Source organism: Centruroides vittatus, unplaced genomic scaffold (genome assembly GCF_030686945.1).
Source record: "Centruroides vittatus isolate TY-2023 unplaced genomic scaffold, ASM3068694v2 contig_120, whole genome shotgun sequence".
NCBI classification, from domain to species: Eukaryota; Metazoa; Arthropoda; class Arachnida; order Scorpiones; family Buthidae; genus Centruroides; species Centruroides vittatus.
Genome location: NW_027120768.1, coordinates 400,795 through 418,674, shown reverse-complemented (window position 1 = coordinate 418,674; position 17,880 = coordinate 400,795). Strand labels below are relative to the sequence as shown.

At 31.5% G+C, this 17,880-nt stretch overlaps 1 protein-coding gene across 1 annotated transcript in view; it reads left to right on the top strand.

Moving 5' to 3' along the window:
- Positions 1–6,482: 6,482 nt before the first annotated feature.
- LOC136983761 (ribosome assembly protein METTL17, mitochondrial) overlaps positions 6,483–17,880 on the top strand; it is a 32,659-nt gene continuing 21,261 nt past the window's right edge. Inside the window, exons 1-2 of the mRNA XM_067280609.1 lie at positions 6,483–6,566; positions 15,386–15,551. Coding sequence (XP_067136710.1) covers positions 6,489–6,566; positions 15,386–15,551 — 244 coding nt within the window. The 5' untranslated portion in view covers positions 6,483–6,488. The remainder of the gene's footprint in view (positions 6,567–15,385; positions 15,552–17,880) is intronic.

The window sequence follows — 17,880 nt, the reverse complement described above, 5'->3', positions numbered from 1 at the left end:
GTACGATACGATTGACGTTTATAAATTTAATTTTTTAAGGCTATCCTTTAACAATCTTCAAACGTCTTAAATTTTGATACTTCCACTTTAAAATTTAATTAGAAAAAAATAACTCAGATAAAACGTAATGATACTGTCGGATTTTTTACACATTTTAACTCCTCCTACTACAATTTTAATAAATTATAATGTTAAAAAGTTACCGTTTAAATGCTGTAGCTTTAAGGATAATTTTAAAGAATAATAAAAGTAAGATTTTAATGCTATTTACAGTAGACAAAAGAAACAATTTCATCACCGTGCCATGCTGTTAAAGTAGGTATGTTTTTAAACACTTTACCTGCAATATTAATGAGATTTTACGGATTTATACTGTACAGAGAGCACGATTTTGATCAGTGATACAGTAGGAAAGGTTAGATTTTACTCCTTCCTCTGTTATACAGCGAGTGAAGACGTGTTTCAAATAATAAAACTGGAATTTTGACCAAGCATAGCACTGTAAATTTATTATTTTAATGTATAGCGAAGGGGATAATTCTAAATGCTACAGCATATACGATTTTAATGCTGTTTGAGCATAGTAAAGGAAGGAATTTAACGGTTTAACGTGCGAAGGAATGCATTTTTTTTTCACATACTCGATTAATTATTTCGTTATAAAGTTATAAATTTAATTTGTATACGGTACAGCGAAGATATAATTCGAATTTTCTGAGACGTTACATTGCAGATTTCGAACCTTTCGCTTGAATGTGGTGCCAAAATCAGTGGCGAGGAAATAACATTTAGCCGATCGATAAAAGCAGATGAATGCTTTTTAATCGATTTTCAGGAGCAGATGGAGATCTCGAGATTCGAGAAGCATCTGAGTTCTAGATAACTGATTTGATAAGAAAATTAAAAAAATCTTCTTGATTTACTCTAAATGTAAGTGAACAGGTAGGTTTTTATATGTAAGAATCTCCATTTTTTTTAATACCCTTTTATACGCCTTCTACCTTTAGAAGGGCCTCTTACTGTCGTTATTTTAGTAGTAGAGCGTGATCAGAAGCGGAGGAGGACGACGAGATTTTGGCATAGAAAACAGAAAGAGCGAGAGGCAGAGAACATTACACCCGAAAGATGTTGGCTCCCGAATGAAAATGGGATCAATACAATGTCATCGACCGGTCCTGGTCCCGGGTCCCATCGATTCTTAGCAAAGAGCAGCAAGTTCGGACGGGTGGAAGGCATCTTTCGGGGTCATCGCTCCTAAGCGACATCTGTTGGCGGAATAGCGAACTACGCCATCACTGCCCGGACCTGTAACTTTCATCTCATCTCTCCTCCTTCAGAATCTAACACAATTGAACTGGGATAGACGTGGAAGGATGCTAGAAAGCTACTATTTTGGACGGCGCCATGTTGTTTTAATAATAATATTATTTTCTTCCTGGGATACTACAGATTATAAACCAACCCCATACTGTATTTAGTAGAGTTAGCAAGGGCGCAAGCGCAATTGGATGCAGCTAGAATTGATTTAAACGAGGCAGAATCCGCCTCCGAAAACACGTGATGCACGGATCCTGGATGCGGGAGAAGCAACATTGATTGGTCAAGTGCAAGAGTGCGAGGACCTAAAGTTCACTCACCTCTGCCATACCACTGCCCTCTATCGACAAACAATGATATCTGATTAAGAGAAGGCAGGAAAAAAAAGGAAATAGAAACATTAAAAATTCCAAAATAATGAAATTCTTCCTAATCCCATTTGAACAAATTCCTTGCTTTAATTTTCACAGATTAAACATAATCGTTTAATTATTAACATCGACTCTATTCATGCACAACAATTTTGAGAAACATATTTATATAATTATCTCATCTCTTAATTGCGTATTAATTATTTATTCGGTGCGTAATTGCGTTCGGGAGCATCAACCAGTCTGAGCTTTTATGAGCAAAATTGGCATTATATTACGTAAATTTGGCATTTTAACCATTAAATTTTTGTTTTATAAATTTCTAGATTATATCCTGGTGTTATGCAATAAACTTTTATGTTGACACAAGTCGAAATAAATTCAGTAAGTCTGTACAAACAACGTCTGTGTCTTCGTATACTGCAATGAGGTCGACGCACTTTGTATCGATCTTCTCCCTCAACATTCCGGTACACTGAACTTGCATTGAGCACACTCCCGTCCACCATTTCTCCTCTCAAACATACTCTAACATTCCTCGCTTCACGATTGCAGGATGCAATAATACATTAAGAAATAATAAATACAAAAAAATTTGCATCTTCCTCCTCCCATTCAGACTAGCACGATTTTGCAAATAATCAGCGATAGAATAAAATATTTAAGCAAATTCTTCATGATAAATACACAAAAACTATGCAGAACTTTCTTTATTTTTAATAACCATCGAGTTTTGCGCCCCATTTTTTACTAAAAAAAACGAAAAAAAACTTTAAATATTAATACGTTACGCGACTCCTGTACAACTATCTTCCCTGCAGTACTAGAGAGCGATGCAGTGAAGCACCGCGATGTAAAATCCATCTTTGCGCCTAAAATATTAATATTTTAATGAAAATTTAGGCATAAATTAATTAAATTAATAAAACTTCGGACGAATTAATTGATATTTAATAAGACAGCAATTTTTAATAATTTATAAGTAGCTTTAGAGATGGGGATAAGAAAAGGGGAGATGAGGAAGAAATGCGAGGATTTTTCAAAAAAAAAAAAAAAATTGTATTAAATTAATTTTGCATTATTTTTAGAAAATATTCTTGTAATTTCCCGCCAAATTATCCTGGCCGTTCACTCCAGACGCTAGTGTATCGATCCCGGATGTAGTTCCTTGGCAATGATCCAAGTTCGCAGACCTCATCTCTGCCCCATCTCCCCTTTCGAGACACACGTGTTATTCCGTCTTGTGTGAGAATAAATCACGTGATAGAAGGAAAGTAATACTTTCCCTTCTAAATTACGACAATAGAGCGGCCATATTTAATAAAACAAAAATATTATCATCTCACGAATTGAAGTAAACAAAGGTATAAATTAATAATCCGATTTTAATCACCGTGCTCCGTCTGGTGATAAAGTGATGTACTATTACCAAACATAGAATCAATTGGGCCAAGGATAAATGAATTTTTATCACCGTTTTAACCAATATATTTTATTTAAAAACGTATTTTTTGGGGGAGGTTAAATATTCTGGGAATTAAATAAAAAAATTCTGATTTCCTCGAGTAACATCTGCTTAGAATATTTTTTTAAAAATATTTAATTATAAATTTCAAATTGAATTTTCGATCAGCAACCTTATGTTTAATAATTATTATTTTAATTATAATACAGAGTGCAAATTGGATTACAGGAATGATCGGATTTTCCTGTCTGAGTACACTATGATGTTTTTATATAAGATTTACGTAACTTTGTGTAACCTAGCAACCACATCCGGTTGCTAAGGGACGAGAGGAAGAAGATTCCTTCCCACTCTCTTTATTTTACTCCTGTTTCCGCATCCAGTCAAACAAATTTGAAAATTTTCTTCCTTTTTCTTCTTTAAACTTTCATAAAAATCGATGGAAATATAATAATAATTGAATAAATAAAATAAAATTTTCCTAGAGAATTTCGGAATTTTATTTTCATAAATTTAATTAAATTATAATATATATTTTATATAAAATAAAATCCAACTTTCAAATAATTAAAGTGATAAGAAGATAAAATATAATTAATTTATGTCTTTTTCCTTTTTCATTTTTAAATTGAAAATTAATTCTTCTCTTATATAAAACTAAAGATTCTGTACATTTATATATAATTTATTTATTTAGCGATGATCTTAAATAATATTTTTAAAAATTTTCTGCGTGGTTTAAAAGGAAAAAATAAAAATAATTTCCTTAAAATTATAGAATAAAAGTGTTTGTATAATTTTCTTACTTAACAAATTTTTAAATAAGTAAATTTATTTATATTTCGTGACATTTCCTTCGTTTGTTGATACGTTTACGCATTTAGAAACGTTGATAATTAGTAATTTTTGCACGTTAAACCTTCGATATTCTTACGTAATTTACATTTATCACGACATCTGCACGTAGAATTAATTTAAAAACGATTATTTTTTTATTTTATTACAGTCGAACTGTCGGATAGTGCATTGAACTCTTGCTTATGTACGTCCTCGATCTAAATTTGGAAAGAAAACTGGGTCATAAGAGAGACTACATTTGGTCCTGTTGGTCTTCTATGACCCAGTTAAGTAAATCGATGGTGCATTACCTCCGACTATGAATTTGTTAATAGCTTTGTCTGGGGGAAAAAAATTTGGAAATGAAAAATCGTCTATACTTTAAGAAATTAATAAAAAGAACAAGGATCTAAACGAAAATTAAACGTTTATAGAACATTCATAGGTTAAAATACAATTTAAAAAATGCACCAAATTAATTTGCCAGTGCACCCTGTAAATGACACTTTTCCTCAAGATACCTATACATGCAGTGAAGCATCCATCAGGCGCCGGCTCTTAAATAATAATTAAACGAATAATAATAATAGTAATAATAATAATAATAAATTCTGCATAGAATAGACATTAAAATTGTACAAAATATTTTAATTTATATACGTTTATTTATTTAAAAAAAAGGTATATTTTTAAGCAATTTTTCTCGGAAAGAGAAGGAGGAAGAGGAGGAGCGACTTTCTCCGGGCATAGTTTATTTAATTTCGGTGATTTATAATTAATAAACGGAAAAAAATATACTAAAGATTACTAAAATAGGCAAGTCTGAAATTCTAAATAGGTTGATATCCGTCGTTAAAGAGAATGGCGTGAAAGGTATATAGGCCAAGGTTGGTTGTGTTATGAACAGAATGGCGATTTCAGACTCGGTGGTGCCATATAGTTCGATCTCTAAAACCACACCCTAATTGTTTTCGGATTTCTCCGCCAGAGGGAGCGACTTATCAGTCGAGGGGGTAATCGCATCATCAATCATAAAACGCGACAGAATCTGGGCGTTACCCTCCTCCCATTGTCTATTTTACCCTCACCATCTTTTTTTTTATGACTCGTCAGGGGTGAGGCAGCTTACAGGGTGAGACGTTCACCCTACAAGGCTTCGACTTAATTGTAGACGGGCGATTCCACTTACTTTTATCTCTTAGATGCCAGCTAAACCCAGGCCAGATTTTTCGGTAAAACTGCATCGTTAACCTTCATCCGACTGTAGAGGAAAATATATATACGTTTATATATATATATATATATATATATATATAATTTAAAAAATTAACTTAAAATTAAGATGAATATTTAAAATAACACAGAGATTTTAATCAATCTCTCTTGGTAAATCTCCAGAGGGATGATTCTAAAATAAGATACAAACCGAGAATATTTTAAGCATTTATTATTAATTAAGCAACTCACGGGTATAAAATTAGGATATTAGCAAGTGAATGCAGTGAAATTTATCAACAGGAATAGCTTCTAGAAGCCGGCATAGCCGCTAATGTCTAGGAAAGATCAATTGTAGAGCATTGACCCGGCTGTTAGAAAAGAATCAATAATTTTCTTGTTTGATATGAAAAGCAAATTTCTCTTAATCGTTGAAATTAACTCAATTTCACGCAATTATCACGGTGAAAATGCCATTAAAATATTAAATAATTCGAATATTTTATCCGCGCTCGCAATTCTCCACAATATTTTTAATTATATATATACTAAAGATGATAATTATTCTCGTTATTAATTTAAAAATAATTAATTGTTAATTGTGTTGTTAATAATTAATTTATTTTAGTAAAATTAATTTGCAAAAAATAATTTATTTTAATTTTTATAGTTTTAATTTAATTTTGAAGTTTAATTGTATTTACAACTTTTTTTGTTTATGTTTTTTTTTTTTTTTTTTGAAAAATTGGAAGTTTAAATAACAGATGGCGCTACGTAATAAACGTTGTAAATAATTATTAATTTTTTTTACGTTTATTGTAAATTAGATTAATAAATTAATAATATTTATGGTGATGAATGATATTAATTTACAATAAATATATCCTATTTTGGTTAATTAATTTAGAAAATTCGGCAAATGGTAATTCATACGTGAAGAATAAAATATTTTAAAAATCGTTTATTAAGTCTAATTATAATTAATTATTATTTAAGTTAATATTTAATGTAAAAAACGTTTATTATATTTGAGCAATTTTTTTTAAATTGTATTGTAAAAAATATGTAATATTAAACTAAGTCTAATTTAATATCCTATAGAACAGATTTAAAATTTAAGACTTTTTTTACAATGGCGTTAATTTATATAAAATTAATATTATTTTAATTTTAAATATAGACGATAGCGATTAGGAATTTAATTATAATTTAAAGCAGACGATATGAACGCTCTCTATTTTTTAACCGCTAGAGGGAGAAATGTAAACAAGATGGCAGCGCCCATGAGATCGATGCGTTATCATTTGAGAACACTTTTAAACAAGAAAATCACGATGTTCGTACAAGAGAATTCGGTTCGAGTAAGCATAATTAATTCAATTTTACTTATACTTATTTAAATCGCGATTTATGATTCATTATTTTAAAGAAAACTTTGTATTAGACATTATAAATGCTGCCATTAATTGCAACATGCTTGCATGGTTTATGTGGGTAAAAATGAATGAATTTTCATTACAATTGTGCTTTAAATTCAAACTTTTATATGGCTGTAGACGAATAGACATTATTTGATCGCACAGAGGGTCTACAATTTGGGGGGTTCCCGCTCCCTTCAGACAACCCCTTACTCTTACCTAAAGATGGAAGCAACAGTTATAGATAATTTTAAAGAGATGTAAATGCTATAAAATTAGAAGACAGCCAAATATAAAATCAAATATTTTCAAGACTGAAAGAAAGAAAAACTTTTCATTAAGATCAGCATTAATCATGATAAGCATGTTTTGGTAACAAGAAAACCCATAGAAGTAGACTGTAAATACCCCAATACCTGATAAGAAACGTTGTGTCGCATCTCTAGAAAGATCATTGCAACTTCAGTTAATCCCACGAACAAAGCTTACTGATGATGATAGTAATTAAACACCATTTGATCTTATTTATTAGGAAAGAAATGAGAAATTTAAAATAAAAAATATTTTTAGTTTTTTTTTTTTTAATAAAATGTTCAATATGAATGATAATTTGTTAAGATGCTTGCCTTTAAACTTGCATCTTTTAATAGCAGATGAAATCACAATCTGATAAAACTTTGATTTTAAATATTAAAAGCTCTTAACATGCGATAAAAGAAAGTATGATTATAATTATAGTTTAGAAGTTAATGGCTTAAGTTTTATATTTTTTGAATGTTATAGGTTATACGAGGTCAGATCGAAAAGTATCCGATTTTAGGCTATTTATTTATAGTATCTCATTTATTTATTTTTTTTGCAAGTATTTGCGAGCTGGAGAGGAGACTATGTTGTCGTGTTGCAATAGTATACTGTTATTGTTGCATTAGTATTAAGCAAAAATGATGGAATATGTTGAGTGAAGAATCTGTATTCAGCTTTGTCAGAAACTTGGTGATGTGTAGTCAGGACAATTGAAAAAATAGAGAGCTTTTGATAAAGCTATGAGTGCTTTGCAGATTAATTAAAGAGTGGTATCATCATTTCAAAGAAGGTCGAACATCAGTTCAAAGCAACGTTCTGGGACACAAAGATCAAGACTAACTTGATGCGCCTGATGGAGATCTCGATAAATGACGTTGAAAAATGTTTCCATAGTGAGAACATCACTGGGAGAAGTGTGTGAATTCAGAAGGGGACCAGTGTTTGAAACAAATAGATACTTAGGTGTTTTTCCTGAATTCAGGTTAGATAAGTTTTGATCAGACATAGTACAAATGCTGACCATTAGTTTTATGACAACTTTTTGCCAGAACAATAGTGTAATGGTATACTGAGTAATGTGTTAATTAAGTAATAGCTACTGTTGTCCGTTCACCTGCAGAGTTGCTAGTGTATACTCAGAAATTGGTGAGTTATTAAGTCTAGTGTAAACTTTGTTTCTGCTGCTGTGTTGTGGATTCAAAACAGGAACTAAGAATTGCAATTAAATTTTGTTTTAAAGCAGATCTTTCTGCTATGGAAATCCTAAATGTCGTACAAAAGGAATATGCAAAGCTCTCAACATTTTGCACAGACAATTAGCTTTTCAAGGGTGCTATCTATATATCTACAAAAGATATATGGCATTTGCTCTCTTTTTTATGGATGTTTTCCATATGTTGAGCAGAGAAAATCAAGTCATGTCTTATCAAGACATCGTTGCGATGGCAGATGCAGAGGAAAATTTCTTTGATGAAATCATTACAAATCATTACTGCTGAGTGGCGTGCTGTGACATTTGATGATAGGGATTGCACGTCAGTGATGATTTTGGTTTCATTCGTATTGTTTGTTCAATAAGCCAGTAAAAACCGTAGACTTCTCTAAATGTATTTTTAATATCACAATTACATTCTGAATTGCTAGCCACAATATAAGGGCTAAAATTATAAATAAAATAATAATAACTTACTTGGTGAAATAAAATGTGTGGTGGATGTACAGTACATACTCGTACCTGGTACAAAATATTCTTCAATTATATTAATATACTTTTAAAGAAAATTATAATTAAATATAGCTTTGTAAAGAAACGTACCTAAAAATAACATAAAATCTTCTTTACTTTTTAAATTTTAAAACAATTCACTTAGTCAAATAGCTCCTTATGAGTGACTAATGGATGGAATCAGAAACGGTCCTGGTAGGTGCATGCACGCAGGCTGCCAAATCCCGAGGGTGCCGATACTGGTCAACGTCTTTTGTCGCATCACTCGTATACCTCAAAGGATGCAACAGGGTTGTTGTACATTTTAAACGTTTCTCGCCATAGCTATAAAAATCTAAATATGTTAAACTTAATAGATTGTCTGTCATTTGTTTTCTAACTAATTCATTTTAGGACCAGGGTCCACGGAAATCTCCAAAATTTACAACTTTTCGGTCACTCTCATTGAACTGGAAAAATTTCTGTCTATTATCTAATGTTACAAAGAAATCAGTCCCCACTACTCAGCCAGAGATTGGTTCAGTTAAGCTTTTGTTTAAGTAAAATTCTGGCTCTTTCAGCAGGGTTTTATTTATGTCCCCAATTCCCTAATCTCTTAATTATTTAACTACTTCTTAAGTAAAAATAAGTTGAAACCAGTTACTTTGTACTTGAATATTTGTAGTCTTGGGAAAAAGTGGAAAATTTTTATGACAACGGATACATAAATTGTAAATTTAAGGAAAATAAATTCTAGAGCTTTTTTTGTACCTTATGCATCTTTCATTAAACTTAGTTGTAAATGATGCTGCCAAAGTAATAGTTAATTTGTTAACATAGTACAAGATTTGTACATGCTTTTTTACAATTCCTTATAGAGGGGACATACGAAATTGTAATATCACTGGTTTAACATTGAAATCCGTAAGTAATATAAGATGGGAGAGCAGAATAAAAATATCAAAAATTTTAATGGATTTTTTAAACTCCTGTCAACTATACAGAACTATCATAAAAACATCAGTAAATTCTTACTGGTTGGGTTAAGTTATAAATCTACTCATGATTCACATAATTGGGCTAGGGCAGCTAACAGCCTAGGACTGGTTCTAGATAGAATTGGAAGTGTTATACGTGTGTAGCTTCCACCAGCTAAACTGGGTAAGGTTGGTGCTCTGTAAAGCGCATGTGCAATGAGTATAATCTGGCTGTTTGGAAGCTGACAATACAGCGCTTCCATTCCGCCACCGATATTCGAATATACAATAGCAATCTCATCGTTTTTTTCACATGTAGTATAGAAATTTGTAATAAGATACATAATGCAGTTATAATAAAATATTAATTTTAATTATATGAAAATAATCGCACAATGTGTATTTATTTTTTAGAAAATACAAGGGAAGTGGCGCTTCCACCGCTTCCAATGACAGCATGCCACTGTTACTGCTCACAAAGCTTCAAGTATCAACTTTTGACAGACTTTATCATCTACCTCACTCACCAGATTTGTTTCTTCTGGACTATTTTCTTTTCCCAAGTCAAAATTGAAGCTTAAAGTATACAAACTTGCAGGTGTTTTGCCATTCAAAAAGCTGTGTGCAATATATTAAAAACAATTGAAAAAAATAAAAAAAGGAATTTTCTGCAGCCTTCCAAGACTTGCACAATTACGCAAATGTTTGTACACATGCCAATGCAACACATACTTTGAATTAAAAAAATATACGAGGGCTATTTTTTAAATAAGGTCCATTTGTGAATGAGAGTAAGAATGAAGCGCGATTGCAGCAGTGTGCATGAGCATCTGCTTTCAGCATGCTTTGCGCGTGTTTAGATGGGCGTTTGCAGCCATATAGTAAAAGTTTATAATGTTTAAGAAAATTGAGTCTCCCGCCGACTGTAAGATACAATCTGTTATTCAATTTCAGCACGAAAGATCATAGTAACTGTCTTTTGGGACAGGAAAGGGACTTTGTTAGTGGATTTTATGCCAAGAGGTACAACATTCAATTCTGATGCTTATTGTGTGACCTTGAGAAAACTCCACCATGTCATACAAGACAAGTGGCATGGCCTAATGTCTTCCAGTGGCAGGTGGCAGATTTCTTTGAAGTTGGAATTTTAAAAATTTTTGAGCAGTATGACAAATGTTTGAACAAAAATGGAAATTATGTAGAAAAGTAGATAAAAGTATGTAGAATATGAGAAAAAATATATTTTAATGATATTTACAGTATTTTTCTTCTTATCAAAAAATGGACCGTATTTAAAAAATACCCTTCGTATATTATCTCTGTCTCATATTTTTGATCTTTTATAATTCTAAAATTTATGGACTGTACTGTGTAGAACAGTTAAGACGCACTGAAAATTATTTATATAGGTACAGTGGTTTTCCTGGGAAAAAATTTTAGGTATTCAGTCTACAATACTAGGTTGTTTCAGTTAAGCTATTCTGCTTATTATAAGGCCTGCTAGCTCAGTTTCTGTATTAGTTTTAAGCCTTATAATTTACTCTGTATAGCTTATATGTAGCTGCACTACTTATTGGTGTATGCTACAACTTGGGTTTTCTTTTAGATCCATGGCCTCGCAACTTAAAAACTACATGCCAACTTTAAACGTAGAGGGCATAATAGCCTTTAATATGCCACTCAGAATGTTCCTTTCTCTTCTTTCTATCTTCTCTTTCCCTCTCCCCTTCCTCTTCTTCCACTGGCTAAACACTTTGTGTACAGCTGTGGTCTTTTGTTAAGTAACTCTACAGTGCTACTGCAAGTATTCCTACAAACCTTAGTTAATGATGACAAAGTAATACTTGTGTTATAACATGCTATCGCACACTAGTCTATAGTATAGTTATCTTTAAAAATTAATACTTGTAAATAAAATAAAACAATATGTTTTAACTGGTTGGAGGAAATATTTAGCTGGTTGATTGACCAGTTAAAATTGTCTTGATAAATTGTATAAAAATTTCATATTATTTTAAAAATTGTTAACTCATAATTTAAATTTACAATTTGATGTTATCATCCTTCAGAATTTGGAACAAAATTTAAAATATTAGACATATAATATTAAGAAAATTACTTTTTTTTATTGTTTATTGATTAATGGCGAATTATTTTAAAAGTTACTTGGCAAGCGATGTAGGTGAGATGATGTTGTTCATGCCAACTCATCAGTTCACTGATCTTAAAATAGAAAAGTTTGGCTGAGAGGTGTTAAATATTGCAAAATGAATCATAATGACCTTTTCTATGACAATCGATGACGTTAAAAAATTAAATGATGATGATCTTTAAGTAGGAAATGTAAACAATATTATGTTTGATTTAAATTTAATTTGTGTACTAGTAATTAAATATTATGTTTGAATTTAACTTCTAATTTATATGAAGAATGCACACAATGGGGTTTAGTGTAATGGTGTTTTTGATGGTAAACTGTGATAAATTTTCAGAAATATATAATGAATTTCCAGTATTTAAAACCAGAAATCAGTCAAATAAATGATTTTTTACATTAATAAGTTATCACAGATGTCATTATGTAGTGCTTTCCCAATTAGTATGTACACTCAAACCTGTTTTTGTGCAATTTTTTATTTGTGTGGTATAGTTGGCGACTAGTCTCATGCTTTGTTTTGTTTTAGCCCATTCCATGCTGGTATACGCCCTTAGGCATATGTCACGTGACTTGCCGTTAATTTGTGATGCAAGATTCGCCTTTAGGCGTAATTAATCAAAAAATTCAATTAATTTACGTTATATTCGAGTTTTTCGCAATCTTAGCTTTGATTTGCTCTTCTGTATGTTGATTGACTTTGTTTAAGCCAATAAGTGTTTTGTTACCACCCCTGGCCCATAAATATTTTGGTAAAAAGGACCCCCTACCATTCTACAGCAAATAAAAATTCGCACAAAAACAGATTTGAGTGTATTTTCTATGTGAGACTTTTTTTATGCAGTCCCTATTTACCGCATAAAAAAAATTACTTTTTAATTGTGTTGCGAAAACTATATTTTATAGCTACTTGTGAAGTTTTGTGCGTTTTTTTTTTTTTAATGCGTTTTCTTTTATGTCCCTATCCACCATACAAAAATAGGTTTGAGTGTATAACCCTAAAAATATTCTATTCAATGTACCATAAAATTTTGATTTTCAAATGATAAATGCATTTTTATTGGTTTATTCTTTTCAATAGGCAAGTGATTTATGTAAGAAGGAAGTTTTATAGTTTGGATTCATGTATAATGAATCTGATATAAATAATTTACTGTATATTTTGTTTCATTTTAACTAACAGAATGTATATAAGTGGAATATACAAAAGAAAATAACATATATAGTGTTACTTTCAACCCATCTGCCTTTAAATGTCTTGTCATCTACTATCTCTAGGAAGCATCATAAACAAAGATGGTGACTCTGCAAAAGAGTAGATATTCTGCAGTTTGCAAAGTTAGAATTACTTATCGTTGTGCTACTTGAGTTATCTGCATGAGCTGTAGAATTGTAATCGCTGTGGGAAAAGTGACAACAGATGTACTGTAAGAATTTGAGTATTGGTCAGATGTGTGCCATGTGACGTGAGGTACATGCATCAAGAAATTTTAATAGGCAAGCGTAAAACTTGGACAGTTTTCCAATATTTTAATGTATGTTACGATGTTCTTGGATAATAATTAACGTAATTACAATAATTTAAAATGGTAGCATTCTTTTTGGAAGACCTTGTATGTATTATTTAATTTAAACAATCATGTTGATTCTATCTGATTAACAGTTGTATGCAAACCAAGAGTTAGAAGTTAACCAATAAGTATTCTTGTACTAAAGTGAATGGTAATTGGTTAAATTCTGACTTTAATTCTTGATCCTTAGTTATGGATACAGACACAAGAAATCAGGTGATAGTATATATCACTGATCAATATGTAAATATTTTAATACTTGTTTTGTAGTCTAGAAAGCAGATTATTTATTGAATTATGGAATTGATAGATTATGAAACTATGTTAACATAATGCTATTAGATCTTACTGGAGATAATATACTAAATAAATAAATGCCATCTTTAACTAACTTGTTCAGCTGTCATGGAGTTATTTCTTTAATAAACTGTTTGAAATGATGGCTGAACAATGGAGACAGTAAAGCTGCATTCAGACAGGCACTTCTTATGTCATCGCGTCAAGATGTATTTCTCATTTCGTTATGTGCAAGTGTTCATAAGGGCACATTTACTATTATGGTTAGTCAATCAAATATCAACATTTTTATAATCCTTTCTCTTAGGATTGTATAAAATGGGATATTTTTCTTCTTTAATAATTAGGTTTACATCTTTCAACATGCTTTCCTCATTTTTTTCTCTCCTGTTGTTTCTGTGAACAGAATGATGAGATGATTTTGATTGGCTGAATGTAAGATTCCTTCTATCAAAATTGACTTTGGACCGATCCCAACATAATGATGATGCTGTTCCTGAAATGTCTCTCTGGCATGTAATGTCACATTACACCACTTAAGTTACATTATACATGCCTGTCTGAACACAGCTTAAAAGTATAATTCTGCTGTTAACAGAATTACACTTTTAATGCCTCATCATCCAGCAACTAATTCAAGCGGTTAAGCAATTCAACAGCACGATTGGGCTGTAATTTGAAATGATTGTAGACCTATAAATTCTCACTGTCTGTCTTTCCTTAATCTCGAGAACAGAGTCTGATAAATGAAAGCCAAGACAGGAAGATTAGGGGCAGGAGACCCAGATTAACTATATACGAACTTTCGGTGCAAGCCAGAAGTCATGTTATTTCAATTCAAAAATTTTCCTCTGAAAGGAGTTAGATAGATGACCGGCATGACTGTATGATTAAAAGAAAAGTATGATGTACAGGGGCAAGCCACTACTACAGAAGAATCTTGTTTTAACGGATTGCTCGGGCTGCCGAAAATTATCTGTTGTTCCAAGAATGTATTATATCGCAAACAACAGATTTCTCACTCACCCAGGAAAATATTTGTTATTTGAAAAAAGTTTCATTTTTTAACCCCTATATATAAGAATTGCCAGTATTTGAAATTATTTAGTCTCTTGAGATCTCTATTCTTTATCCTATGTTTGTAACATATGTGTATATTTCATTAGTTTTGTCATACATGTGTATGACAAAACTAATGAAAACTATACATACTGTAAGCATAAAATGAGGCAAATTACAATTACACATTAGCACTTTGTATGACTTCACAATTTGTTAAAAAAAACTTGTCCATCTTGGTTTCTTTCCATGCTGCTTTTCTGTCTATTGATTATAACACCACTCGATATTAACAATGTCATGTACAGTACGGCCTATTTTTTTTATGCTGAAACTTGTCGGGAAGGTCTTTATGACTTGGAAATACTTGACAGTCTCCCTAAATTTTGGCACTACACTTGGACCAGCAACAGTGTGTTCACTAGATGACTCCTCCTTAATCGTATCGGCCGGCTGACCCTCTTTGTATGATTCTTCAATTGTAACATATCCCAAATGTAACAAGTGCATCATCAAACTCTACAAATTTCCAGAAACACCCAAATATTAACTAAACGTTGAAAAAATGCAAAGTTTATAATTGATTTTATGTAAAATTAATTGTAGTAGTTAATTATTTATTTACTCAATTTTATCAGCCATTAAAATGTATAAAATTTAAGGATTTATAGTCATTTTAATTTTTTATTTTCTAGATGTCGTCAAAAACTAAATTTACAGCTTTAACCATTCCAGAAGTTGAAGAACAATTAAATTCTAACACCATCAAGCATAGAAAACATCCAGGACTTAGAAGAATAAATTGTGTGAAGTTACCTGAGAGATTGATTGATGCAGTCAAAAATATATTAAACAATAAAGGTAAATAAATATACAAGTCTCAATCTATTTTTGTGAAAATGGTAACAATATCATTTGTTTGCAGGTTGCGTGAAATATACCGGATCCAAGAGAGGGAATCACTGTGGTTTGTTCATGTTTCAGTGGATTAACGGTACATGGATCTGGCTGAAGTGCAAGTTTCCTGAATTTCTGAGTGGAGTTTGTCAGTACTTTCATGTACCGACAAACTTCATCCAGAAATTCCAGAAACTTGCTTTCACCTGGGGCAGTATCAGACTGTTGGTTAACAAACTCAGGCAAATAGGTAATGTACAGGATGCATAATATTCCAGGAAACCCATCATATTGCACAAAATGGTTCAACATGTAGAAACTGCATTAACACAGTGTACATCATCATCATTGATAGTGTGAAGATGTTCCATTACAAACTCATGAAGCATAGTGTGCCCAGGTATTGCATAAACTGGAGGAAGAGAAAGAGGACTATGCCATCTGCCAAATGACTTGTCATGATCTCTTGGAGGATAACGGGAGGATTTGATGGTACTTTTGTGTATGTTAATCCACTCAAACACATACAAACAGCATCAATTTGCTTTTCTTGGATCAGCATGCTTCACACAACTTGAAAAAATGGATAATCACCCTTTATAAAATCATTTGTTTTTAACTTTACAATATATACTAAAACTGGCTACAGGATGTTGCATGTGTAAGCTGCAAAAGTGAAAGCTGTAAAGGAATGTTGACTTTTTTGCAAATTCTCTTGTGTACAGGCTAGGTTTTAGGGTACAACTCTGTAATAAAACTCTATGGGAAAGGAACAGAATCAGGAATAACATTATTTACATAAATCTTACCATTCTATGTAGTAGAGTTAATTGCAAGCCATTTTGTTAGTCATTTTTGCCAATTTTTACAAATGCTTTAATATTATTACCAGTTTATCACAAAGAAACAAAATATGATCAGAATACACAATCTTGTATCAGTTAGACTTTTGAAAATAAAAAGTGGCAACATTTTTGGCTATTTTTGACATGAATTTGGCACTTTTTGGCTACTTTTCAAACACTCTTGGCAACTACTGATCGGAAATATCTGCCAACTCTGTATCTTTCACACACACAATCAATTCCTTATGATATTTATGATTAGTAACCCTTGTATACATTGGCCACATGCAATGAATTTTACAATATAACTATTGAATAACAAAAGCAAAAGCACTCATTAATTGTTGGATTATTTAAGTAATTTTAATCGTATCATTGATAAAACTGTGAATATCCAAAAATCTTGGCTATAGGCTGCAATCTATAGCCAAGATTTTATGAGTTGTAGTCTGATACCATATTCATGCACTCTTACTACAGTACTTTGTCTTATTATTGGGCTGCAATTTGAAAAATTTGTAAACTTGTAAATTCTTACTGTCATCTATCTATCCTTAATCTTGAGAATGGTGTTAGATAAATGAAATGCAAGACCAGATATGGAAGGCTTAGATTCTTATTAACCATATATTATTAAAATATGCATTTATAAATAAAATACAGAACTGGGAATGGTAATTTGTGGTTTAGCCTAGTGACAAGTAAATTCGACTTACGTCATCTCTCCTGGAACCAATTACCGATGTAAGGTGAGGTATACCTGTATAAGTTTAATTTAAGCTGTTTTTCTTCACGTGAAAACTCAAACACTTTCAGTCTATCATCAGGAGATCGTATCATTTTCTTTTGACTTCTGAGGATGGGCAGATGAGATAAAAGTGCTTAAATTTTCTAAAAAGTTTACTTTCTGAGGAAAGTAATTTGAATTGTATCATGGAAAAAGTTATGAAAATAACTTAAAATAGGATGTAATATTCTTACTATACGGTTGGATGACCAGCTAGTCAAGGTATTTAAGGTCTCATCCTATCGTTGTAGGGACTCAGAATCACATCCAGATGAGCAATCCCAGGAATTTTACAAATGTAAGATGCACATTTTTTAGGTTTTAGTATTTCTGAAAATAGGGTGCTTCTTAAATTTGACATAAAACATCTTAATGAATGATCTCTAGTGCTGCAGCATCTTATTCTTTGTTGCTAATTTCATTATGTGATTTTAATGATTCTATTAGACCAAATATTCATAATAGATCAATTTAACTCACTCTCTTCAGTCTGTTATAATAAAGTCATAAGTACTTGGATGAAAATACAAGCAAAAATTGTGTGGCACTCTTTCAAGAAATGTTGCATTTCCATTGCTTCAAACAGCACTAAGGACGATTGCATGTACGAAGAACATGAGCATTGAATTGGGTGTTGATTCAGAAGAACCTTACGTGGAAA